Source organism: Agelaius tricolor, unplaced genomic scaffold, assembly GCF_023055355.1.
Source record: "Agelaius tricolor isolate 1412-34295 unplaced genomic scaffold, bAgeTri1.0.p SCAF_6, whole genome shotgun sequence".
Classification (NCBI taxonomy): Eukaryota; Metazoa; Chordata; class Aves; order Passeriformes; family Icteridae; genus Agelaius; species Agelaius tricolor.
The window spans coordinates 13,963,667-13,989,435 of NW_027269266.1; the positions used below are offsets into that span (position 1 = coordinate 13,963,667).

At 44.9% G+C, this 25,769-nt stretch overlaps 1 protein-coding gene across 4 annotated transcripts in view; it reads left to right on the top strand.

Moving 5' to 3' along the window:
* Nucleotides 1-257: 257 nt before the first annotated feature.
* Nucleotides 258-25,769, top strand: part of MKX (mohawk homeobox) — a 50,291-nt gene continuing 24,779 nt past the window's right edge. For 2 of the 4 annotated variants that reach the window (XM_071428759.1, XM_071428762.1), the window contains exons 1-5: nt 258-394; nt 626-872; nt 2,889-3,048; nt 11,219-11,372; nt 12,592-12,927. In XM_071428759.1, the coding sequence (XP_071284860.1) occupies nt 691-872; nt 2,889-3,048; nt 11,219-11,372; nt 12,592-12,927 (832 nt within the window). In that variant the 5' untranslated portion in view covers nt 258-394; nt 626-690. Of the gene's footprint in view, nt 395-519; nt 873-1,901; nt 2,292-2,888; nt 3,049-11,218; nt 11,373-12,591; nt 12,928-25,769 lie in introns of those variants that run through there. The other 2 variants (XM_071428763.1, XM_071428760.1) reach the window with 2 other exon arrangements.

Below are 25,769 nucleotides of genomic sequence, written 5' to 3' on the forward strand. Positions count from 1 at the left end.
CTCCACGCAGCGCCCCTCGACGCCGCTCTGCCCGGGCGGAGCCGTGCCCTGGTTGGGGCTGCCGGGGTCCCCTGGCCAGCCGTGACTCCCCCCGGCCATGGGGAGCGGCAGTCCCGACAGGGAGAGTGGCTGCGCGGCGGCCGTGCCTCCGGGCGTCGGCTCTGCGCATTTGGTGGTCGTTAAAAACAATTTGTTTCCCTCCCCGTTCGGGGAGGGGGAAGGGGAAAATCATTCCGGGGGAGGGGAAGGGAGGAAAAGGGAAGGGAAAAGGGGGGAAAAAAAGGAGTGAGAGAGAGAGAGAGCAAGCGAGACAGAAACACCAAAGCCGACAGAAAACCCGCGCTCCGAACTATTGCGACACAGAGCGAAGAGCGCGAAGGAGGCTGGCGGCGAGGTGCGAGTGGGAGCGGGCCGGGCCGTGGGAGCGGGCCGGGCCGAGGAAGCGGACCGGGGTTGGGAGGGGGGCCGTGAGAGCGGGCCGGGCCGTGGGAGGGGCGGGCTGCCTCCCCCCCCGTGGGTGGGCAGGCGGCGCCCGGTGCCTCCGCGCTGCCCCCCCGCCGGTCGCGCCGGGCGGGTCTCGGCGGTTCGGCGCGGCTGCCCGGTGACCGCTGCCGCCTCCCCGCAGCGCACAGCGAGCCCCCGCACCTCCGAGCCGGCGGCCAGCACGACGGCGGCCCCCAGCCCCCCACCATGAACACCATCGTCTTCAGCAAGCTCAGCGGCCAGGTGCTTTTCGAGGAGGACGCCAAGGAGCGGGAGCGGAGCGGCCGGTCCTACGTGGGGGTGGTGGAGGGCCCGCACCACGCCGAGGTGCTGCTCCCCGACAGCCCGTCCATCAAGGAGAGCCTCAGCCTGCGCAACCGGCGGACGGGGTATGCCGTGCGCTCGTCTCCGCGCCGCGCACCGGCTTCGGGGGCGGCCCTGCGCTCCCGGCCGCCGCGTCGCCGATTTGGGGTTGCGAGATGGGTTTCTAACTGGGTCTTTGCCCGCGGCACCGGGTTCGTGTTTTCTGGGATTCTCATTCCACAGCTACGGTGGGAAATTCCGGCAATAGGTGATGCAGGGGCGTCCGACTGGGCTGGAATATACCAGACAGAGCGCTCCTGTCCTGCTGTGCTTGACCTCCCCCTCTGCCTCCGAACAGAAACAAACCGGGAACACCGGAGCCCCACCGGCTTGTTCGGGCGCTTCATCTGATTAAAGTCTCCAAAACGGAGGCGCCAGGCGGGACGTGTGAGATCTGGGGGCCGGGGCGGCGTCGCGGCCGATCCCCGCCGGCAGTGCCGTGGTGGCAGCGGGGCTGGGGCGGCGGGCACGGCGCGGCCCCGGCACTTGTTCCGCCGTTCCGCGGGCTCGCAGCGCGCCGAGCGAACGGGCGGGAAGGAGCTGCCCTGTCCGTGCGTTCCTGGGATGGCATTTAGATCGGACTAGCGGGATGCCAGTCGGGGGCTCGATAATGTGATACTAGGATCGGGTTTGCTAAAACGGCAGCTGAGGCTAAGCCGCCCGAAGCCGGTTTTGGGGTGTTTTTTTTTTTTGGGTTTTTTTTGGTTTGTTGGTTTTTTGGGGGGTCAGGGGTTTTTTTTATTCATGCTGGAACAGGTGAAATAGAAGGTGATGAGAGGACGTGCGAGCTCTGGCGTGTTGACAGCCGTAGCTCGGAGGGTTGAACTAGCGTGCGCTGACCAGACATTTCGGGTCAGCGTTACAAAGTAAAGATCGAGGAGCGCAGTCAGGCGGCTGCGAAACCGCGGAGTCCGGGGGAGTTGCTTGTGCTGACCAATTTCCACCGTAGCGATTGCATCAGCTCGCAGCTTTACCGGCGCTGCTGGCCCACAGGACGCAGGTGTGTGTTGTGTCACCGGGATGTTGTTGCGGCCGATCCCGGGGCAGCCGCGGGACCCGGCGAGGCGGCGGCGCGGCCCAGCCCGGCCCCGGGGCGCCCCCTGCCGCCGCCAGCGGCACCCAGCGCCGCCCGGAGCCCCCTCCGCCCCGCAGCGCTGCCGCCGGCCCCAGCCCGCCTCCGGGCTTTCCTCAGCATTCTTCCGATGTTGTTCACTCACTTTTTATTGTAGGCTTTTATTTACAGAGGGACTCCTTTTTTTTTTTTTTTAATCGGAGCCCGGGTTTCGTTCCCCCGGCATACGCTGTTACTCGGCAGGCGCGGGGCTTTGCGGGCTGCCTCGCGTCGCTGCCGGCGGCATTGGGAGCGGCATGCCGGCTCCTCCAGGAGCACCGCTCGCCGCCGGTTCCGAGGGGGAAAATGATCCGGGAGCTGCTCGGTGCCGCGGGTAACTTTTGAGCATCAGCGGGAAATAAACCCGGGCGGGGGAATCAGGCTGGGCTGGCCCCGGGGTAACGCGCACCGCAGCTGCGGGATGCGCGGCCGGCCGTGCGAGATGCGGCCTGGCCACGCTGGAAAGCCCCTCCGTAGACAGACCGGCCACACTCCGGTCGGGTGCCGAGCACCGAAATCATCGGGACACTCGCTCCGGCGGAGCCCTGGCCCCGCTGAAATCCCCGCGGGGCCCGCAGCATCACCGCGGCCATTCACCAGCTCCGAGTCCGCTCGCCCAGACCCTGCACGGGGAGTTCGGGGAGCTGCTGGCATCACCTTCTCTTGAGTGGTCGTCCGAGCCACGGTTGCGGCTGTGGAAATCCTCGAGCACCCCGCGAGGACTGGGCTCGGCTTCTCCGGGCAGGGCGCAGCCCGGGGCTGGGCACATCCCGAGCTGGGTCCCCCCTCGGACGGGGCGCATCTACCGCGCCCGCGCTGGGGAGCCCGGGGCAGGCGGGACAGCGGGCAGGGGCCGGGCACGGGCAGAGGGCAGGGGGCAGGGGGCAGGTGTCCCGCCGCTCCGCTCCTCAGCGCCCCTTCTCCGCGGCAGGGCGCGGCAGAGCGGCGGGAAGGTGCGGCACAAGCGGCAGGCGCTGCAGGACATGGCGCGGCCGCTCAAGCAGTGGCTCTACAAGCACCGCGACAACCCATACCCCACCAAGACGGAGAAGATTCTGCTGGCCCTCGGCTCCCAGATGACCCTGGTGCAGGTAAGGAAGGGAACCACTTACCCCGACCTCTAAAAGCCGCTCCGAGGCGTTTCATGGACGGGAGGGATGGGGACAGCATCTGCCAAAGCTCCTTTGAGAGCTGAGCAAAGGACAGTGCTGGGTACTGGGGAGCATCGGTGCAGCCAGCAAGACCAGGGGTCCTGTGCACATCCTTCTTCCACTCTCCCCTGGGCTCCCCATCCCAGCAGGACTGTCTCTCTCAAACAAGAATTGCCACATCTCAGCTATTGTGGCTGGGGAAATGCTAAAGGCAATCAGCAAAAAGTGTGTGCTTGCACTTCTAGGAATAGATGCCCTCATCCTTTCATCTCATTCATAAATATGATGAAAATATTTTTGCTTAGTCTTTAAAAATTCTCAAGTAAAAAATATCAGTCATGGGAGAGTTCAGCACAGAATAGAAATTGTTGAGGAAATTTCAGGGAGCTACTCTTCCCTTTTGAAAAGGGGGTAGGATGGAAACTGTTATATTGTTCTGATAATAATTGTCATCACCTGTTGCACAGACACCAGTGTTATGATACACACTGTGTGCACTGGCTCAGCACACACAGTCTTGCAGGAATAATCATTGTAATATAGTTAGACATGGGGAGTAATTGTTTTGCTCTCAGGTAATTCTCCCCTGAAGTGCCTGGCAGTTTTGCTGTAAGAGGCATAAATTTTGCTGCAAATGTTTATAAATCTCACTTCTTTGTTCTCTTTGCCATCTGGTACTCTACTGATATATGTGGTTAAATGCTATCAGTTGCCAAGCGATGCTATCTCAGGTCTGGATGCTGCAAAGATTTATGCATTGTGAATAATCTAATTTCCTTACTGCAAGCTACTGCTAGGTGTGTAAAATGAAACCCATGTGTTTGCAGGATTGGGTCCTCATCACTCTGCCTAACACATTATGTGTCACTTTGCAAAGAGCACAAAGAGATCAAAGTAACCTAAAGTATTAGAAAAAAACAGGTGGTAATTCAGCTTTATTATTTTGAGTGCCCCCTCAAAAAAACCTGTACTATGAACTTCAGTTCTAGTAATGGCAAAATGGGAAATTTTTACACTTCAGTACCTCACTATGAAACTATTGCACTAGGAAAAACACTATAGCTTTGACAAAAATAATATTAATGTCTCAGAAAATGCCAGTTATAACCGGAAGATACAGTTAAAACAACTTGTCTTGCTTTTAAAAAATATACATGAAAGGTTTAAACTATGATTACATAAACACTATCCCTTCAATGGCACAATTCAATAGGAGTATTTTATTGGACTATGGCTCTTAGAATATCCCTGTAATTTTACAAGAGATTTAAAACATATATTCAGAATATGTATTGGAACACTTTCACATTAATGACATCTTGAGGAGTTCTGCTGTTCTTTTAAAAATGCCTCGGAGTGAACAGTGAAGGGAGAAGAACTGGTGGGGTTTTGCAGGATTTCTCTCTGGCAGCTTTGATAAATCCTGATGGGGACAAGAAGTGTTAGCCTTTATAAAGGCATCAAGTGAGCCGTGGCTGCTTCTCCATAGAGTTTTATGATCTACATAAAGTGTAGAATAAAATTAAACAGAATCAGGGAGGGCTGCTTTTAGCTCTGTTAGACCCCTATGACTAGTGGATTTACACTGAAACTGAATTTGACCTGTTTTGTTCTATGAACTGTAATATTTGAAAGAACTGTGCAAACAGGCATATCTATCTTCATTTACAGAAGCACAACATCAAAGAGAAATCCCAGGTGTTTTTTTCATCTTTTTTGTGCAATGCTCTTTTAATCCAGGAATTCGATAGCATCTGTATGAGATGTAAATACATATGTCTGGCACTAGCAGTAATTCCTGAGCCACAAAGAGCTAAACAACACGCACCCTACACCCTACTTTTTGGATGCTCAAAAAGAACAAGATTGTAATTCAGTACAAAATTTTTGTTCTCTAAGAGTGAGAGAGAGCATGGCAGGGTGTGGTCCCAGTCACACTGGGTACATCTGAAATAGCTTTCCTGAAGGCTGTGCTCTTTCAGATGAGCGGTGGAACCAAGAGCAGGCTTGGGACTGGGCTGTGGGTCTGTTGGAAAGCTTTGCATCTGTCCCAGGAGGGACACTTTGCAAAAGTGTCAACCAGGGTTGTCTATAAATTGTTTTTCTAATCTAGTAATATTGTTGGCCATCATTGGAGAACCAGGAATCAGTGTAGGATGTTTCCTCTGGGTTAAACACCTTCCCATTTGCTGACCTGTCTCATATTTCCTACACTTTTTACATTTCTCAGTGTTGTCCCGTGGTGTTTGCTCCCACAGTTTTCCCCTCCTGTGGAGGCTGTTGTCTGCTGACAGCTGCTGCCTCTCCCCAGCATCCCTCATCTGCTGACACCTTGTCGTCACAAGCCATAGGAAAGGCAAAAGATACTGTTGGATGTCCCTTTGATTTTCTGAGTTTCTGACAAAATCCCATTAAGAAAATGAATGCTTGGGGTGGTTTTTTGTTTTTCACCTGACTGACGACCTTGGAAAAGGTCTTCTGAGGCTGCCTGGAAGATGATGGTGGTCACAGTAATTTTGATCATCCAGATGTAATACTCTCCTCCCTGTGCTTTGATCATACTCTCTTCCCTGTGCTTTTCTTTCATCTAATGAATCTTATTCCAGTATGTATCATCTATCCAAAGGAGCATTTTTTTAGAACCATGGCATAGATAAAACCAATTCTTCTGTGAGACAAAGAGGTGAACATCCATCTCTGTTTTTTTAAAATTTGTTATTAGGACAAACTAATGGCATGCTAATGACTAATAACTTTTGTATCTGCATGTCAAATTTTCCACAGCTTTATTTTCATTAGTTTTTCTATCACTCAGTTGACTGATTTTAAATTAATTTGTTCTACTTTACTAATACTTTGGCCTACCCCACTGTTCTTGGGTGCAGTGGGACAGCGAGGGGACTGTTGCAGATGCATGTCCGATGCAGTGCTGAAGAAATGTCAGACTCTTTCAAGGAGGTAGGATTTTGCAGGGATCATAAATCATCTTGTCTCTTAAGTAGTAGTAGCAAAACCTGGGGCAAATTCTGGGCTGACTTACTCCTGTGCAGGCCAACAAGGTCTTTGGGAGTCCTCAAGGCAAATGTTATTGCAGATTTCAGTCCAGCAGTCCAAAGTTTTCTACTTCCACAACTGCCAAAGCAGGAAACCAAAAAAGCAATATAGTTTGAAAAGGCATTTTATATTTTACTCCAATTAGATTCCAATTCAGAATCCAATAACTTGTCCTATTAATATGCTACATTTTCATTTGTATTATTACCATAGTGTTTGATTTATTTTATTTTAAATTTTGGTTTAGATGTTCTTGTGAAATAAAAAAGAAAAATGGCAGTATATTCCTTCCAGAAAGAAATATGAATGTGTGTATTGTTGGAAAGAAGGTTTTTCAACACAAAGATTTGTATATCAGTCATGTGCGGCTATGGATTTAATAATGTTCAGATTTATAAAGGCGTATCTGGATTACTGGAGGAGGTGAATCACTTGATGTCTGTTCTCTTTCTGAAAGTTTGGCTGCTGTTAAGCACTGAAGCAGAACAAATTACAATAAAATTGAAGATGTGTCTTCAGAAGTAAAGCCAGAGGGTCAATATTTCATGATGCTGATATAAGTACCTGATGCTCTTAGAGAACAACTGAACTGCTGTAAAAAAATGAATGCTGGAAAGCACATCTATTATCGTTCCCCTTGGGTTTTGTCTTTTTACTTCTCAAAGAACTACAGGATTGTTACTTTACAAGAATAGTGAGTTTCATCATGTGTTTTTTCAAGATACTTCTTGGGAGGTTTATGTGACAAAGACTTTCCCACTGGCTTTTATCTAAATAATTTTTTTTGTTGTTTTTTTGAAATCATTTTTGGAGATCACAGTAGCCCAGTTTGGGACCATGGGAAAGGTTGGATGGTTTTGGCAGCTTTGGTCATTTCTTTTTGCAATGGTTTAGGTAAGCGTATTGCAAACTGGCACTCTTTGTGAGTGGGACCTACAGCAGTGGACACGCAGGTTTTTAAAGACCACATGGATAGACAATGTAACATTTGGAGCTGGTTGAAATGAGTGGTAAAACTGCTGTCTTGGAAGAAGACAGGTGGAGGTCAGGGTGAGCGTGCTGACTGGTCCAGCCTGTAGCCGTGCAGCCTGTTCCAGTCCACACACCTGGAGGGTGTCCAAGACTGAAGAGTGACAGAGGTGTTGACTCTCATGATGTCTTAGAAATCAGGATTTTCCAGCAACATGCACCAGTGCCCAAAAGTTGGAAAGCAGCTAGAGATTACCACATCATAGATTAAGCCTAAAAATCTCTTAAATGGATTTGACTAACTTTCCTTTCTTCCAAGGCTTTAATGGACCTTGTTGTAATTGCATTTGGGATAAGAGTTCCTAGAGTGAGTTTGCTACTTCTTGCTTTAGTTAAAGGTTTCTCTTCTAAAAGCTGACTTGAGGTTCTTTCAGAATGATAGAGTCATTTAGTTTGGAAAAGACCTTTATAATCATTGAGTCCAACCATTAACCCAGCACTGGCAAGTCCACTGCTAAACCATGTCCCTGAGCACCCTGTCTACATTTCTTTTAAATACCTCCAGGGACAGCGACTCAACCATGGTAACTTTCACTGGGCAGCCTGTTCCAATGCCTGGCAATCCTTTCTGTAAAGAATTTTTTCCTGATATCCAATCTAAACCTCCCCTGATTCAATGCATTTCCTCTTGTCCTATCACTTGTCACTTGGGAGAACAGACTGACCCCCCACCTACAACCTCCTTTCAGGTAGTTGAAAAGGGCAATAAGATCTTCCCTGAGCCTCCTTTTCTCTAGGTTAAACCCCCCCAGATCCCTCAGCTGTTCCTCATCAGACTTGTGCTCCAGACCTTTCCCCAGCTCTATTGTCCTTCCCTGGATTCTACCCATCATCCCAGTGTCCTTCCTGAATCGAAGGGCCCAGAACTAGACCCAGCACTCAAGTTGCAGCCTCACCAGTGCTAAGCACAAGGGTACAATCACTGCCCTGGTCCTGCTGGCCACATGTTATGGTCCAGTTCTTAAAATTGTTAGAAATGCCTCTGCCTGAATTAAGATGCAAACCAGATCATATGCCAAAGGATTGCAATCTCTGACACCACACTATTGCTGATCCAGGCCAGGATACCATTGGCTTTCTTGGCCACCTGGACACTCACTGGCTCACGTTCAGCTGATGACAACCAGCACCCTCAGATCCTTTTCCAGCAAGCATCTTGCCATCCAATTCCCCCAGCCTGTGGCACTGCAGGGGTTGTTGTGACCCGGGGCAGGCACTTGGCCTTATTCAACCTTATGCCTCCGGCCTTGGCCCATGGATCCAGCCTGTCCAGATCCCTTGTGGAGCTTTCCTGCTCTCCAGCAGACCCACACTCCCACCCAGTTTGGTTTCTCTGAAAACTTAGTGAGGGTGCCCTCCATCCCCTCATCCAGATTAATGATAAAGCTATTAAACATACCTGGCTCCCAGTACCAAGCCCTGGGGAACACCACTGGTGACCAGTGAACAGGTGGATGTAGCTCCATTCACCAACATTCTTTTTTACCCTGCAAAGAGCACACCCATCCAAGCCATGGACAGCCAGTTTCTCCAGGAGATGCTGTGGGAAATGTTGTCAAATGTTTTATTGATGTCCAGGTAGACACATCCACAGCCTTTCCCTCGTCTACTAAGTGGTCACCCTGTCATAGATGAAGATCAGGTTGGTCAAGCACAACCTGCCTTTCACAAATCTGTGCTGGCTGGGCCTGATCCCCTGATTATCTTGTATGTGGTGTGTGATGGCACTTAAAATCATCTGCTCCATAAAGAGCAGGAGGACAAGGTGCAATATATTTATCTCATTATGAAATAATGATCAAATACTACTATTCCCTTCTCTCATAGCAGAAGACTTAAAATATGACTCATCTTTTCATATTGATATGCAGAAAGCAAAGCAGTGGCATGGGAAGAATGAGCCCAAAATAAACCAAGAGTACCATGCAGAAATCACTCTTGCTAAATTTAATTGCTTTTATGTATGAATCACACTAATACTACCCTATCTTTTCTGTAAATGGCACTTCACTGATGAAAAATTTCAATATGTAATAGAATGAAGCATAATGAAATCTTTATTGTGAGAGGTTGGAAAGCTGTCGGTTTGGTAAAATGCTACAGTAACTGCAATCCTGTTGATTGGGACACTGGATTGATCCATCTCTACTATTAAATACTTGATTTCAGAATTACACTGTCATGCAGCAGGTGACTGCTGCTTCACCTGAGCAGTCTGGTGTGACTTTGCTAACAGCATTAGAAAAGTGCATGGATTCCAGCCCACCCTATCTCATTTACTGTAAAAATTACTGTGTAAATACGAAGATTACAAGCAAGTAGCCTCAGAAGAGAATTAGAATTACTTTGCCAGCTACAGTTTTGGTTTTCTAACCTGTCATAGTAAACTACATGGCTTGTAAAGTTACATGTTTGCCATCTGAGCACTGATCCAGTGCTAACTGTATTTTCAGTGGAACCCTGTTTCATGTAAACGCAATTTCAAGGCAAATCAAAGTGACAGGCGTAAGGCACCACTGCTAAGTTCTAGCTGGGATTCTGAACTAAAGCTTTGCTTTTTCTTTAGGCACATAGTGTTTATCTTTCTCATAATCACTTTAGAAGAGATTATTGATCCAGAATAATTAGACAGATACTTCTGTGTGATTTATACAGTAACCTTAGCTACAACAGACAGATGACAAAACTAGGGACAAAATCCAGCACTAGGGTCTACAGTTTGGCTCTCTGTTAGGTGGGGTAGCATGTATTGATAAAGCATGTATGAACTTGCTTTGCAGGTTGATGTAAATTAAATGGTGTGATCGTTCCCAGGTCAGAACATGATGACAGTAGTCTGGCTTTCTCTTTGTGCGTGTTCACAACACAAAGATGTGAACAGGGCTGTAGGCTGATAACATTCTTTGTATTCTCCTTTGCAAGTGATGCTACTCTGCCTCCTTCTTGCAGAGGTCATGTCAAAATGCACTTATTCCTGCCAGGGTTAAATAGGACTTTGAACACCTTATTTATCATTAAGCAAGTGTCATTAGAATGTAGGTCACTTGCCTCTGCTCTTGCTCATAGTAGAGTTATCAGTATTTTCTATTTTCTATATTTTTGGGTTGCAGTAGAATCAAGGCCAGTATTTTCTCAGGTGTGCTTTCATGCAAAGTCACTGCAAGTACATGCATCACATTTGGTGGTTTAATTAGCACTGCTGGCACTGAAGGGTAGACTGTGCCTTTTTGCTCATTCAGTGCCTAAAACACTGTGAAATACTTGTGATTGAGCCTGACTTTGTAATGAGCCTGTATGCTAGAGGGATACCAACATGAATCCATTTTTCTAAGTCAATCTCTAGAAAATGCTTTGAAGTTGGGAAGGAAGACAAAGCAGACTATTGTTTAGTAGTCACCTTGTGAGGAATTGCATCTTTACTATATTTTAAACTGTTCACAACAAAAAGAGTTTGTAAAATCAGTTCTCTGTAGAGCAAATGGTGGATTTCTGCAGTGAGTCAAAGTACATTGTACTCTGTGTAAGACTTTCCTGATGCCCATGGCTTGTCAGACTAAGAGTTCTGTAAAAGTGAAGGGAGAATTTGGGGCTTTTATATACACAAATTTAGAATGTCTTTTCTGTTCAACAGCTTTATTGTAGCCTATATAAATATCTAACGAAATTCCTGAATATTAGATATTAGTTTAATTTAGGAAGTTGGTAATATGTTAAAGGTTCATGTTAAAAGTTCAGGGTTTTATCTTTAAAATCAAAAAAAAAAAGATTAATATAAAACTGGTATTTGGGACACCTTAATTGAAACCTTGTGATAATGTGGTTTTGCTAACACTTGGGAAGGGTGGGAAGCCTGAAATTGCCTTCCTGTATGAGATTCCTGATCTGCTCACTGGTAATTTCGTGGACTGCTGTTCATATTTCTCTTGTTTGTGGTCCCCTTGAAGCATACATAAAACTCTTGAGGACTCTATGGGTTGGTTGACTTGCCTAATTTTCAAGGGAAGCTAATAGACACGTTTGTGTGCAGGTATCAAACTGGTTTGCCAATGCAAGACGTCGCCTGAAGAACACTGTCAGGCAGCCAGACCTGAGCTGGGCTTTGCGAATAAAACTGTACAACAAATATGTTCAGGGAAATGCTGAGAGACTCAGCGTCAGCAGCGATGACTCGTGCTCTGAAGGTTTGTTGATGCTCTTTTATCAATTTTAAACTGGTTAAAATATATTTAGAAAGTACTAGGTACCCTAAGTTAGCTCTAATTTTTAATCACAAATATCCCCAGTGGACCTGCCTTTATTGTTTTTGTGAATTAAGTGCCTCTTTTGGCTCCCAACTACTGTGCAGCCTACAAAGCAGAATTGTGTAAGTTGCTCAAGGTGGCAATGTGCCTGTGTGTTATTATATTTCATTATTGCTAGAAAGATAATTGTTTGTTCATTACATTCTATAAGCCTATTCCTTTAGTCTGCATTAAAGGAAAAAAATTGATTACATTTGTTGGTATAAAGAAATGAGAAATCACTTGGCTGTTACTTTCCTTCGTGGAAGGGCTATAGCAATATACATCATTAAAGGGTTGATTAGTGGGGCATCTTAGATGGTAAACTAAATATTACTGTTATTTATTTGATGTATTTTGCTAGCAGCTGTTTTCCATAAAGGATGTACTGGAATTCTCTTTCTTACTCAAATTAACAAAAGCAGGATTTTTTTTTAAGTACCCTGTATTTTTAATAGAATTCTTGTATTAATTCTGTCTGTGAGTGCTTTTTTTAGACAGTTGTGACATGAGATACAATGACAGGAACAAATCCTACAGAACATTGTCAGAAATCTGTATGTGAATTTTTAGAAGAGTATGTCTCAATCTGTACTCAATTTTAAATATCTTTGTTCCAATTTCAGTCTGTACTCACATTTCTTGAAAAATGTGGGAATGTACTCACATTTCTACTCACTTCCCTTGAAAAGATTGCTTGCAGAACAATTAAAAGAGTACAATTTAAGCAAATGTACCTAAATATTCTGCAGTGTTGAGGCAAACCAAATTAGAAGTTATGATAGTAATAATTCAGTCTATTCACACAGCTTTTTAAATGCTTATCATTGAGTTAGGGCACTTTCCAATTTTTTTCTACCTGTCTTGTGTTACTCATGAACAAATTAGACTCAAAGACTTTTCTATAGCTAATTAATTTAGAATACCTGGAACATCTGAGAATCATGGGAACTACTATGAGCAATGTGTGAACAGAAGAAAATGAAAATCAGCGTCTAATGCTGAAGTTACTGTCTAGTTTCTCTTATATTTATTACAATATAACAAAACATGGAGAGAAAGCCTCGTGTTAAATATTAAGTACTCAATGTATTACTATATCTTTGTTCTTTTGTTTCAGATGGAGAAAATCCTCCGAGAAACCATATGAATGAAGGGGGATATAACAAACCAGTTCACCACACTGTGATTAAAACTGAAAGTTCAGTAATAAAAACAGGAGTGAGACCAGAAGCAAGTGCCAATGAGGATTACGTGTCACCCCCCAAATACAAAAGCAGCTTACTGAATCGTTACCTAAATGACTCATTGAGACATGTCATGGCTACTAATGCAGCTATGATGGAAAAAACAAGGCAAAGGAATCATTCTGGTTCATTTAGTTCCAATGAATTTGAGGAAGAACTGGTGTCTCCATCATCATCAGAGACAGAAGGCAATTTTGTCTATCGGACAGGTAAGGGATATTTTTCTGCATGATTTCTATTACAGACATCTTCTGTAGACATTGGCTCCAGGATTAAGTGTAATCTGATTGTGCCTTTTATGAGACTTCTGTCCATCCTCTCATATCACAGTGGATAATTCCTGTCCATCTTCTTGCATGAGAGTGGATTACTCCTGTCCATCTTCTCGTATCAGAGTGGATAAATCCTGTCCACCCTTTCATTCTCTGGAGAAGTTCTACCTGCAGTATTACAGTTAAGTGCAGTTATTGACTGCTAATGAAGCTGGTTTGCTTTTCAAATGGAGCTATGGGAATAATTTTTGAAATTACGCTTATAGGCCACTTTTTGTCAGCACAAAGACAAGCCTAAGGAAGGAGAAAACTCTTGCATATTCTATTACAATACGGGAGGACTGGAGGACTGAAGTTCTCCAGGGCCACAGCTGGAGGAGGAAGAGGGCTTTGAAATTTCAAGGTGGCTGTTTGTGACACTTACATGAGTCATATGTCCTTCAGTGGAGTGCATGTGAACACCTTCTCCTGTTGTACAGCACCTTTCTGTCCTCAGAGTGCCTTGTCCAGTATGTGACCCTTTGGTGCTCATGCTTCTCTTAGGAATACAGGCATTAGTGAAGACTCATTTCTGCATCACTCTCCAGAGCTAAGCGGTGACAGACTTGGCCATTAAATTCTTTGTCTTCCTGTTTTTTGAAGGGTTACACATAGTTTATTATTTTAATTTTATCAATAAAAACATACAAGTGTGATGTAATGTCATCCACTGTGTCACCAGTCAGAGCAAGGCACATGGGACTACCTGGTTCATGCCAATAAATTGCTGTAAATCAGGGCTTGCTTAAATTCCCATGAGTCAGGGGGTGCTGGAAGGCTCCTCTTGTGAAACTTCTGTATTTCTTTGGGACATAAGGTAAAAAAAACCAATTAATTTTGAAAAATATGAAGTTTTGCACCCCAGTCTCTGAAGGTCTCCACCAGTGTCTCAGGATTTTGACTCATTGCAGCAGCCCCTTGTATTGTCCTGGGCCTTTCTTGGCAGGTTATTCTGCCAGGGACCACCCTGAGGGAAGCATCACTTTAGGGATGGATATTGCTGAAAAGTACCGGAGGATTTTGCAGTAAAGTTAATACAGATTTAGATTTTTCACTTGGTTCCCCTTGGCTTCCTTGGCAGTCAGGTTCAGGTGCCTTTGCAACTTCTCCTGTTTGCAGCCTTTGCTCTCTCTTTTCTGGCACATTTCCTGGGGTGTTTTTTGTCCATGTGGAGGGGCGACATGGCTGAGTTCTGTTGGTGGGGATTAGGAGGATGTTTGTGTGTGCAGGTTGTTGGGAATGACCAGAGAACGAGAGGGGACCCTCTAGAGACATGGGGTCTCGTGGAGAGAAAGAGTAGTGCATGCTCAATTAATAAGTTTCAAAATAAACTCTCTCTGCTTATGTTTTTTTTCTTTTTTCTGAACATACCAAATGCATTTGGTCTGCATTATAAGTATATTGTCTGCCAAGCTTTATTTTTAAGTGAAAAGTTACTCAAGAGCAGATGCAGAAGCTCACATATGTAAACTTCTGTTTTTCTGTACTTTATACCATAAGCTAAAAATGGATGCAATGACTTTCTAAAATTTATAATAAATTTGCTACTGGATTAAGTTCTTCTTGACAAATTTCAAGCTGCACTGAAAAATATGGTCATTAATGTGAAGACTGAATGCAGCCCACTGTAACTGTGTAAATTCACCAGCTGTGCTGGAATGACTAAAAACTAGTATGCTTGTCCTTAAAGTTCCTAAGTGACATTGCTGGAACTCCTCTTGAGATTGTATTTTATGCAGTTCCTAAATATCTTCTTTAACATTTTCACATTTTTTGAGAACAGACAAGCAGCTCTTAGGATACGGTTTTATTCTTTTTGCACTTTGAAAGCAGACAAGCAGTATATAGAAAGAAAAAAAATTATATACATATATATGCACATGATATACATATGATATATATATATACATGACTTTTTTACTGTATTGTTGCTATATATGTGTGAACACTCGGGAAATACAGGTACAAATGGGCTTTTTTCAGTTACAAGATTATGGTCCCATTAATGATTTTCTGATGTTACACATGCAGGAATTAAACATTTCATTAAGAAAGCATATTTTCAATATGCTTTCAAGGTATTTTTTCAAGGTATATTTTCAAGGTATTGTCCATTTATGAAAATTACCTTCAAATAGATGAAATTATCCACATGATTGTTAGGTAGGGAGAGATAGATGAGGATTATATATCTTTAAAATGTTTTTTCTTTGTTATTGAATACCTGGGTTGGCAATTCTCAGTGCAGTGCAGTACAGTACCAGACCTGTATCTGTGTTTTCATTAAAATAACTGTAATACATTTTGGTTAAGAAAATAACAGGGTATGGCTGACTTTACCACTCTTACCCTCCTGAAAGTGGCAAGTGCATTTTTAAGTGAGATATCACCACTTACAAGAAGTTCCACACTGCAATTTTTTGTAGTGCAAAACAGCTAATTCTTAACACAAAGGAGCTGTTGCAGGATTGTCAAGTCCCTACTAGACATTTTAATTTATGAAGACATTTTAATCAGCATTTCAAAAAGCACAGAGTGAAAACTGATTGATGTTTTATTTTTGAGAAATGTTTGGCAAGGTCGTTGTGCCTGTAAGGACGGGAAGGCGCTGGAGTTTAAACTAATTCTCTATTGTGCTTTCCTGGAAAGGTAACTTTTTGTAGCAGATCATGAGTAAGAAATCATCCTCGCCCTGTCTGGTTCTGATTAGGGGCTGGACCGTGATTTCAGGTACATCAGTGTGTCTGGAGCTGTTGTTTTGTGTGCCCAGCACTGGGGTCAGCGTGGCCACGAGTGTCCCAGCAGCCTGCGCCAAATTAACGGCGTATGCGTGCAGCGTCCAATAACAAAAACAAGAAATTGCAGTTTAAAGTTTATAAGGAAAACGGGTTGTAGAGGTTCCCATTTCAGTCATTAACATGCTTATAAACACGAGACCATATGCTACTTCGGCTTCATGCAATTGGGAAATCCCACATAAAGATCAAGGACAGGCTGCGTAACTGACTGTCGGCAGAGCAGCCGCTTTTATACCTCCGTGCAATTTCCGTGACCTCATGGGCAGCAGTTTCAGTGCTGGGGCAGGAGCAGCAAGCCCCGAGTGGAGCCCTGGCAGGGGCAGTGCCCACAGTGCCCTGCCCCATGCCCAGAGCCCTGGCAGGTGCAGTGCCCATGCTGCCCTGCCCCATGCCCGGAGCCCTGCCAGGTGCTGTGTCCACACTGCCCTGCCCCATGCCCGGAGCCCTGGCAGGTGCTGTGCCTGCACTGCCCTGCCCCATGCCCGGAGCCCTGGCAGGGGCAGTGCCCACAGTGCCCTGCCCCATGCCCAGAGCCCTGGCAGGTGCTGTGCCCACACTGCCCTGCCCCATGCCCAGAGCCCTGCCAGGTGCTGTGCCTGCTCTGCCCTGCCCCATGCCCGGAGCCCTGGCAGGTGCTGTGCCCACACTGCCCTGCCCCATGCCCAGAGCCCTGGCAGGTGCTGTGCCCGCACTGCCCTGCCCCATGCCCAGAGCCCTGCCAGGTGCTGTGCCCGCGCTGCCCTGCCCCATGCCTGGAGCCCTGGCCGGTGCTGTGCCCACAGTGCCCTGCCCCATGCCCAGAGCCCTGCCAGGTGCTGTGCCCGCAGTGCCCTGCCCCATGCCCGGAGCCCTGCCAGGTGCTGTGCCCGCGCTGCCCTGCCCCATGCTTGGAGCCCTGGCAGGTGCTGTGCCCGCTCTGCCCTGCCCCATGCCCGGAGCCCTGCCAGGTGCTGTGCCCACAGTGCCCTGCCCCATGCCCGTGGAGCTGGAGCTGCTGCGGGAGGCGGCGCGGGCGGACAGTGCCGGCAGCCTGGGGAAGAGCGGCTGTCACGGGTACGGCACAGCCTTCCCTAAGCCTGTCTGTTGTAAGCTGATATTCTTATGTATATAACAGGACATGCACAAGTGTGTTCACTTAAAGCAGAAAATTTCAGTTCAGATCAATCCTGGTGCAGGTATAATATATAAGTATAGATAATTGGTCAAATATGCATCTTAAGCTGATGACTGAAAGGCTCGGTTCAGTGTTTTTGTTTAGTTAAAAAGCCGTGTTGGAGAACTGGTTTTCACTAACTGCTTGGCATGCAGTCACTCACAGCGGGTTCTCTGTGTGACAGGAATAAGTGAAAGCAGACTTGTCTACCCGCATTTGTTGTACAAATGCATGCAGAAATAACAGTCTTGACTGCAACAAGCACTCCAGAAATCTACAAGGAAAAGATCGAATGTTTGTAGTGAAGCTGAATATTAAGCTAAAGAGGCAATGTCAGTCTTTGGTTTATGGATCACTAAAATGCTGACTTTTCTGCAATCAAGCTGCAGTGCTCCCTGAGTGCCCTATTGTCAGTCACCTGCAGAAACAAAATGTTCTGCATCGTTGTAGCACAAGGAAATGAAAATTCCCAGCTTTCTGGGATATTGTTGTCTAGTGAAGGAAAGAAAAAATTAAAACATGAGGAAAAGAGACGAAATGGCAGGAGAGGGAGTCCTTTTTCTGTAGGCAGATTTTTCATTGATTTCACTTTATATGTTACTTAGCACAGTAGAAAAGCCAGAACAAATAAAAACAATGAGGAAGCTCAAGACTTGCAGGGCTGGAAAAGAGGGTGGTTTTAAACAAGTGCTTGAATGACTGGCTGATTTTTGAAGATGTTTGATCTCTATTTTTAGACATTTATACTCAGGAGTGCGCTCTGCTTCTGATGTTTTCATTACTACTGACTTTTTCTTTCCTCTCGCCTTCCTTTCTTTCTCTCCTTTGGATCTTGCAAAGTTGGTGATTTATAAAACACTATCCTGGGTCATTTATTGCAGCACACTGAGCACCTCTGATGAGACCCTCATCACTCTGCAGGATCAGGGCCACATTCCTACAGAGCACTTGAATGTAAGGGTGTAGCCATGCACAGAAGTGCTGTAGAGAGACACAAACTGCAGAACAGTGCTGTGATTTTGTGTGGTCCTTGCCAACTTTTCCTCGCAATTTAACATTTTTAGAAATTAACATGTAATTTTAAAATAAGCCATAAAATTTGAAAGCATAATATGAACACAATGGAACCTGTTTTCAGAAACAACTCAAGGGACCTACAAAAACTGCTCACAGCAGTGACTTTTGCAAGTTGGATCTAAATGGTGCTGGAAACTTTGGGGATACTTTGAAATAAATGGTAACCTGGGAAAGCTGAAGGAGGTCTTTTTTGCAGATCCTAATGTCATCCAGAAGTGAAATGTAAAAGGTGAATGTCAAGTATAGTATTAAATGCACACAGCAACATAACTGCAATTTGAAGGTTACAATTTAAGATCGTATTTCTGCAGGAATTTTATTATTACATGACCTGATTCGTCAACTAAAATAGCATAGAATTGAGGAGAAGATTGTGTTTAATTTACTGTTCTGTTGTTTTTTCTAAAGAAAGAACAAAAGGAAATGGCTTTACTGCACGGGAAGCGTCAGGTTTAATATACCAGATGTGATAGCCCAAACCTGAGAACTTTAAAGATCCTACCCATTCCCTGCTAGTTTGGTTGACTTATTGCAGTTATTTCAGTTCAAACACCAAAAATCAAATAAGCTTTTTTTTTAGTTCTCTTTAGCTTCTTGATTTCTCAGTACCTGAGCTGCAAGGGGAATGGGTCAGGATTTTCTCCACATGACCCCAAAAAACAGTACTCATCAAAACTGAATATTTTTTGTGGGAAGGTAGCAGTTCCAACCTCCCTCAAGTAGAATGGGGGAAGAGAGCCCTGGGTGGGCTGGGAACAGCAATAGCTGGGGGCAGAGCACTGTCCCAAAAGCCTGGGCACCAGGGGCTGGAGCCAGCCCTGCTGAGAGGGGAAGCAGCACTCGGGGCAGTGCAGTTTTCCTGTGCCATTTCTCTCCACTCCATTCTTTCATTGGAAATGAGAGTATTTGTTTTCTCACAGGTTCTGGATGCAAAAACTGTGCATTCTTGATTTATCTGTTTGTTTTCAGATGCAAAAGTTTATGAATGTTTAAGGCTTTTTTTCCCATTTAAACCCAAAATATTAAAGATTCCAGAGATTCACTCTATTCTATGCAGATAAGGTGTGCTTCAAATAGCAGCATATTTGTGCCTGTTCTATAATTCAGGTATAATTGCTGAGGAGACCCCACAGAGTAGAGGGAGACTGTGGGCATGTCTTCTGGTTTTGCTTCTGTTGATGTCATGGCAAGTTTTCCACATGCTTCAGTAAAAACTGTCTTGAGCCACTTCTTGGCTGCAGAGGATTTTCTTCAAATCAGCTTGCCTCAGAGCAGCATGTGTCAGGACTCCTGACAGCTTTATCATTGTAGGGAATGGGATGTTCCTGAATTAATGATTTGAAATGGAAAAGATTATAACATTTGACCAAAAAATCACAGAAGGCACCAAAAAAATCAGGGCACCAGCCATGTTTCCATAGCCACAGGCTGTTGCTGCCTGTGCTGGTGCAGCAAGCCCACCTTTGTTTCTCCGAGACCATTAAAATTTTCCCAATGCAAATATTCACAGCAGTGGCCAAAAAGCATCAGATCCCTGTGCTTGCCCAAGACCTCTCTCAGACACAGCAGGAAAAATGTGTGGTACTGTCACCAATTTCTAACAACTATATATTTTAATACTTCTCCTTAGAGTTAGTCAATGCTCCAGGCTTCAGCAAGGGCTTTCTCTGGCAAGCCTTAGGCTTCACTCATTTAGTGAAGGTGTTTTCAAAGAGAAAAAAATATTTATCCCCATTTTCCCATTGTTCCAAATGTCTTCAGAATTATGCTTGGTTTTAAAGCCTGGGGCCGGCCAAAATGTGAATGTTTCAGGAAATTATGTGCATGGAAAAGCACATAGTCATAAATCAGACTGTTTTCCAGTTTTAGCTCTAGACTGCATGGTTAGTAATGAATATAATAGGGAAATTAGTTAGAAAATTAGCAGTTAATTTAGGGATATTTAAAGAGTGTGTGAAACTACAGCTTGGGAAAACTCATTTAGTGAAATGGATGTGATTCCTTCTCTCCTTCCACTGCCTGAGCAGGATTTTCCCCAGTAGCCAAATTTGTGTGCAGATCTCTTGCAGCAGACACACCAGGCTCACATGCTGCCTTGCCGTGGCTTCTGCCCTGATTCAGGGGTCCCTCAGCCTTGCAAACATCAGCCAGCTGCAGCCATTGCTGCAGAAAGAAACACTGCTCAGAGAGGAGGGCAGAGTGGGGCTCAGGGGAGATAAATAGATGAGGTAAATGAGCCATGTACCAGCTGAAGCAGAGCAGCAGAAAGCCCTGGGTGCTGCAGCCCTGGTGCAAGGAGCAGGGACACAGCAGGGCAGCACCAGGCAGGAGCAGTGGTTTGCATCCCAGGGATGTCTCCATAGCCTGGCTGCCTCACTCTGCCTTGGTGTGCATGCAGAGAGGCCCTGGCACTGCTGCTGTCCCCCAGAATGCTTGTGAAGGCATAAGGAGGGTGTGTCTGCTCTGTCCCTTACCCAGGAAACCCAGCAGCAAAATGTGAGTATCAGCTGTTTGTTCCAAATATGCCAATATGCCAATGAGCTTTAAAAATATGGCATGATTTTATACATAGAATAGCGAAACAGAGGAATAAAACACAAAGACAGAGATGTGTGCTGTCACCTCATCAGAAGGGGCTCAGAAATCACACACAATTTTATGTCAGCACTTTTGACCAGACAAAGCCATGGCTGGAGGCAGATCACTGGGTTGTGAGCAGGACGTGTGCTGGCTCCAACCCTGAAATGTGCCTGTTCTGCTCCTCGGGGCTCTTGTGGCACTGCAGCTGACTCTGCTCCTGCACCAAGACATCTGCTCATGGCACCTGCATGAAGAAAGAGAAATGACAGGGGCAAACCTCTTTATTGCCCAATGGATTGCTTTTACATTTGAAATCTATAATCTTTATCACAGGTAGCCACTGACTTACTAACATACTAATCTGTGTGCAGTGCAAGGAAGTGTGACCAGGAGGGGACAGGCTGCAGACAAGGTGGGCACAGGCGAGACAAGGTAGGAGCAGAAGGGAAAAAAGGGCTGGACTTCTCACATTCTGGCTGGGGCAGTAAACTTAAAGGAATGGCAAGCCCATAAAAGTTTCACTTCTCTCTGGAAAAACATCTGAATTGAAACTTCACACCTGGCATGAGTTTTCTGCATGTCCCAGCCTCCTTCCGCCACTGCTGGGGAGAAATAATGTGACTTTGGGTAAATCCTGGTAGATTCTGCTTGTGGTGCAGACTGTCCCTCGTGCAGTGTTAGTTACCTTGCTGCTGTTCATGTTGCTGTAGTTAAGGTTGTACCTGTGTTTCCATTAGAACCCTTTTAATCTGCAAATTTATGACCCAGCTGTAAAAATTCAATCCAGACTGAAACTTGGCATGAACAGTGTTCACTCTCCCATCTGTGGAAGGGATTTAAGCAGGTACATCCCAGTAATAACCATCTGAGTTAGGCTTGTAAATTTGGAGCATGATGACTGGTGAAAAAAACTGTGGGCTTCTCAGTAGTCCTGGAGTCTGAAATATTTTATGCCTGTGGTGAAACTAGTGAAAAAACAGCTTGTTTGTATTCAGTCACATTCAGTCAGTTGTAAATAAAAAAAATGGTTTGGGTCTCTCTGTGTTTGCTTACATGCACAAACACATGCATTTTCCTTGCCATGGCAAGATTTTGATATGAGTGGCAAACAATTGAAACTCTCCAGTCTCATGCACCAAAGCAGTGTTTGATGATTCTCAAGTAGGTTAAGAAATTGTATTTGTACTGGTGAAAATGGTAAAATTTATCTACTGATTGTAATAGAAAAAATTAGGGAAATAAGAAGACTGGATTTTTTTCTTTTGGGTCAGGTTTTTTTTTTTAAATTTTTCTTAAAATACTGTAAAAATGGATGCAGTATTGAACAGCAAAATTAGTTTTATTCACCATTGTTTCCTCCCATTTTAATTTTCTTTTCTTAAAAGCTCACACTGAACATTGCCTGACGAGACAAACTAGTGATCTTATCTGATCCAGCAAATCCTAATTCCCTTTGCAGGTTTGTGGGTTTTAAAAGTAATTCTGTAATTTGAAAAAAACAACAACCCTCCTATATGTGTTTAACTGAACTTTTTTAGGTCATTTGTCCGTAATGTGAATAACAGAAACATAATGATGAAAGCAGTTTAGTGAGACCAGACTTCTGATATTCCATGTGTACTCACAGAGAAGATTTTGGGAGGGTTTTGACACAATTTGAGAAGTGGACTGAAGGGGTATCTGCATGGAATAATGCTGGGCTGTGGATAAGTTTGTACAGAGCAATTCAGAAAATGTCCGGAACCTGCAGGTGTTGTTTGCAAATGAGAGTTTTATCAGCTTGAAGGAGAAAGGGGAGTGCATTTAAAAACACCTGTTCTGCAAAATTTTGTCTAATGTTCACCTGTAGAGATCAATTTCTAATTATTCAGAAAACCAGAGTCGGATTCAGTGATATTAAATCCGCTTCACTACAGACTTAAAAATTTGGGTATGAGATAGAGAGACAGATGTGCAAATTACCAGTGATTACTAAAGACCTGTTGAGGTCTTTTATGCTTTATGGCATTAAATTGGCATCAAATCACCACTTTAGATCTGCTAAAGGAGAAATATGTCCTAACAGAAAAAGCATGCAAAACGCTTGTATAAGTGAGTTTTATGTGAGCTAAAAAAAAAAAAAAAAGGACCAGGAGTTTTTTAAAGCAGGGAAGAGATTTGGAGAGGTAAATTACATTGTAGAAAATCTGGAAAAGTGAAAAACTATTCAAACAGAAAGAGATCAGATAAACATTTGAAGCTGGAATAGCTGTAAAGAAACACAAAAATAGGTAAAGCAAAATTCCAATGAGGCATGAAATCTGTTTTCCTTAATTTTTCACTGTGGCTTTGAAACCCGATGTCAGAGACTCTATCTCTGTTCTTTCACTGATGGCCAGAAATTGAGGTTAGGATGACCAGATCATTTGGTATGGCACTGACATTTCAGGTTAAAAGGGCTTGCCAAGACTCTCAGTTATGACACTAAAATATACCACTATTTCTAGAGCCAATTTTCAGTCCCTCCCTCATGCCTCCACATTGATTTAGGCAACAGATGCACGAAAAGCAAAGCAACATTCAAAATAATCCCCTAGCTGAGGCTGGGGAAAGGCTGGCTAGTGGGCTGTAGCCAAAATTCCTTAAATGTTACAATGTTTTACATTTCTAAATGTAAAAACTTTCTTTCCAATGTGAGGTACCAGCCAAATGTCTTAGTTACGGTATCTCAGAGTGAAAACTGGCATGTGGCCTTGTGGTCATTTGTGGGTATTGACAGATTTACACCCTCCAAGATCAAGTTCTACCTTGTCGGTTTCTCCATCTCCCCTTACTTTGTCAGGGTGTTTTTTTCTCTCTGTTACTATCTGTCAACTTAAATCCTTTTTTTTTTTTTGCTGGAAAAATGAAGGCTCTTCACGACCTGGCTCTTCAGGAGCAAATAGCCTCAAATTCTTTCTGCTAGCCAAGGTATTTTGTAATGCATTGCAAAACAGCGGCGGGGCTGCGCTCCTTGCACTGGATGTACTTTGTGGGCCAGACACTGCGGGCAGTTTTAATGAGGTCTTGGTGTGCTGGAGAAGTTGTCTTGGCCCTTGACTTCAGGGAGACTTTTAATCCAGGTCCCTGTTTGTCTAATTGCTCTTTCTACCCCAAGGAGCAGGATCTGGCTTTATCCCATTGTGGGATGCACCATGTGGAGTCTGGACTGATGGCTGCTCAGGGAGCAGGTTCTGGATCTGGTGTGCAAATCCAATGGTCTGCTCCTGACTATTTATGGCAGCTTTGCACTGTGGTGGTGGATTGTCCTTTACACAGACACACTAAAATCATTGTCCTGCTTTTCTCCCTTTATGCTTTTTAGCTGGTGTAGCTGTTGATTTTTGCATCAAATAATTTCCCTGGGATCATCTTCAAATAGGAGCTTCCTCCAGAAGACACCAGCCTTTGTTCCTCTATCAGGGAAAGCTCTGGGTGTCTGCAGCACTGTTTGTGCCAGCAGCATCAGAGAGAGCCACGTGCAGCCTGTGAAATTGATGTCAGCTGGGGGAGCAGGGCTGCAGGGTGAAGCCTGGAGCCTCTCTCTGTCTGTGATGCCATAATTACAGTAGTTCTGGGCCTCCTACTTGTTGAATCTCAAACGTGCTGGACGTTTAGTGACACTTTCTGAAGTGAAGAGAAACCAAAAAAGCTGTCCTGCTCTGGCCAGCGCTTGAGATTGTAGTGGTGTTTGTAAGATAGACAATGTTTCACATATATACGTACACACAGATGCACGTGTATTTCCTTAGTGCTCTGTTACAATATTCTCTTGCTGTTTTGCTGTGCTTGAACCTTCAGCTCAGAGCTGGGCAGAAATTTACCATGGCAGTGAATTTTGCAAAGAGAGAGGAAAAGAGGCTCCCAACTGTATTGTCCACAAACAATGACATATCTTGCTTTTAAATCCCATACCTTGCTGAGTTGCTTACTCCAGATTGCCCCTGCAAAGTTGAAAACCCTTTACACGAAAGTCAGCAGAGATGACAAGGTTGACCTACAGGTATTGATCCCAGTAATCCTTTGTTTCATGCAAAAGCTTATTTTTGCTGTCTAAACTGATGTGAAGAAATACTTGTTTAAACATTTAAATGAACAAAAATTGCAAGTGTCTTTATAAGCCTGTTTTTCTTTTAGCATTTTGTCCCAGCCTTTCTGCTGCTGTTTTCACTCCTTGTCTAATGAGTCTGTGAGTGATAATTTCTCCTTGCTACAAGTGCACATAAACATTAATTTGTGTTTATTGCATTTGCTGTGAATCTATATAGGGAAAATGTCCTTAATATTTCTCATTCTTCTATACCTCATTCAGATCACAGATTGACACACCTGATTCTCTTCCCTCTTATTTCTGATGTGGTTGACAATTATGTCTATACCCAACTCAAACAGCTTTTATCTTCACCTGATAATTGAGGGAGGAACAGGCACTCAGATGTTTTAAAACCAACCCTTTGGAAGTGATTGGAAGTGCAAAAATCCAATTTGCCAAGATCTGGTCTGGGTTTCGAGTGTTTTGGCCCCAAAGCATGCTACATGATTTGACACACAATGCTCATGTGTTTGCAAAGCTCTCCAAACTTCACTTTGTGAACTCCTGCTGCTTTCAGTGGGATCTCTGCTCACAGATCAAAGACTGGGAGCCTTGGAGAATGTAAGTGTTCATATTTGGATACTCCTTATCCTTCATTCCTTGCACAAAGTAGGAAAAATAAAGTCTGTATTCAGTGCTGTGGTGCTACTGCATTTGCTGAGGTTTGGGGAGCTCTGGTATCTGTCTGTGGGCTTTATGGCTGCTCAGAAACACCCCTTCCCTGTCCACAGCAGTGGCAGCACTCAGCCTGATGTGAGCCCACCAAACCCTCTCCTGCCTCATGGCTGTGTCATCTTCCCATCGTGTCTGGACAGCCTCCAGACAGTGGCTCTACACTCCCCACAGGACCAAAAATCCTTTTACAGAAGGTACAGGAGACAGGTTTTGTGAGGTAAACCCCCCATGAGCCACTGGCTCCTGCCCACAGTTGCCCATGGGGAGCTCCTGTCCCACCATGCAGCACCTCCAGCCCCTGGCCCAGCTGGGAACAGGGGGTCTTGGGAAAAAGCCAGGTCTGGGT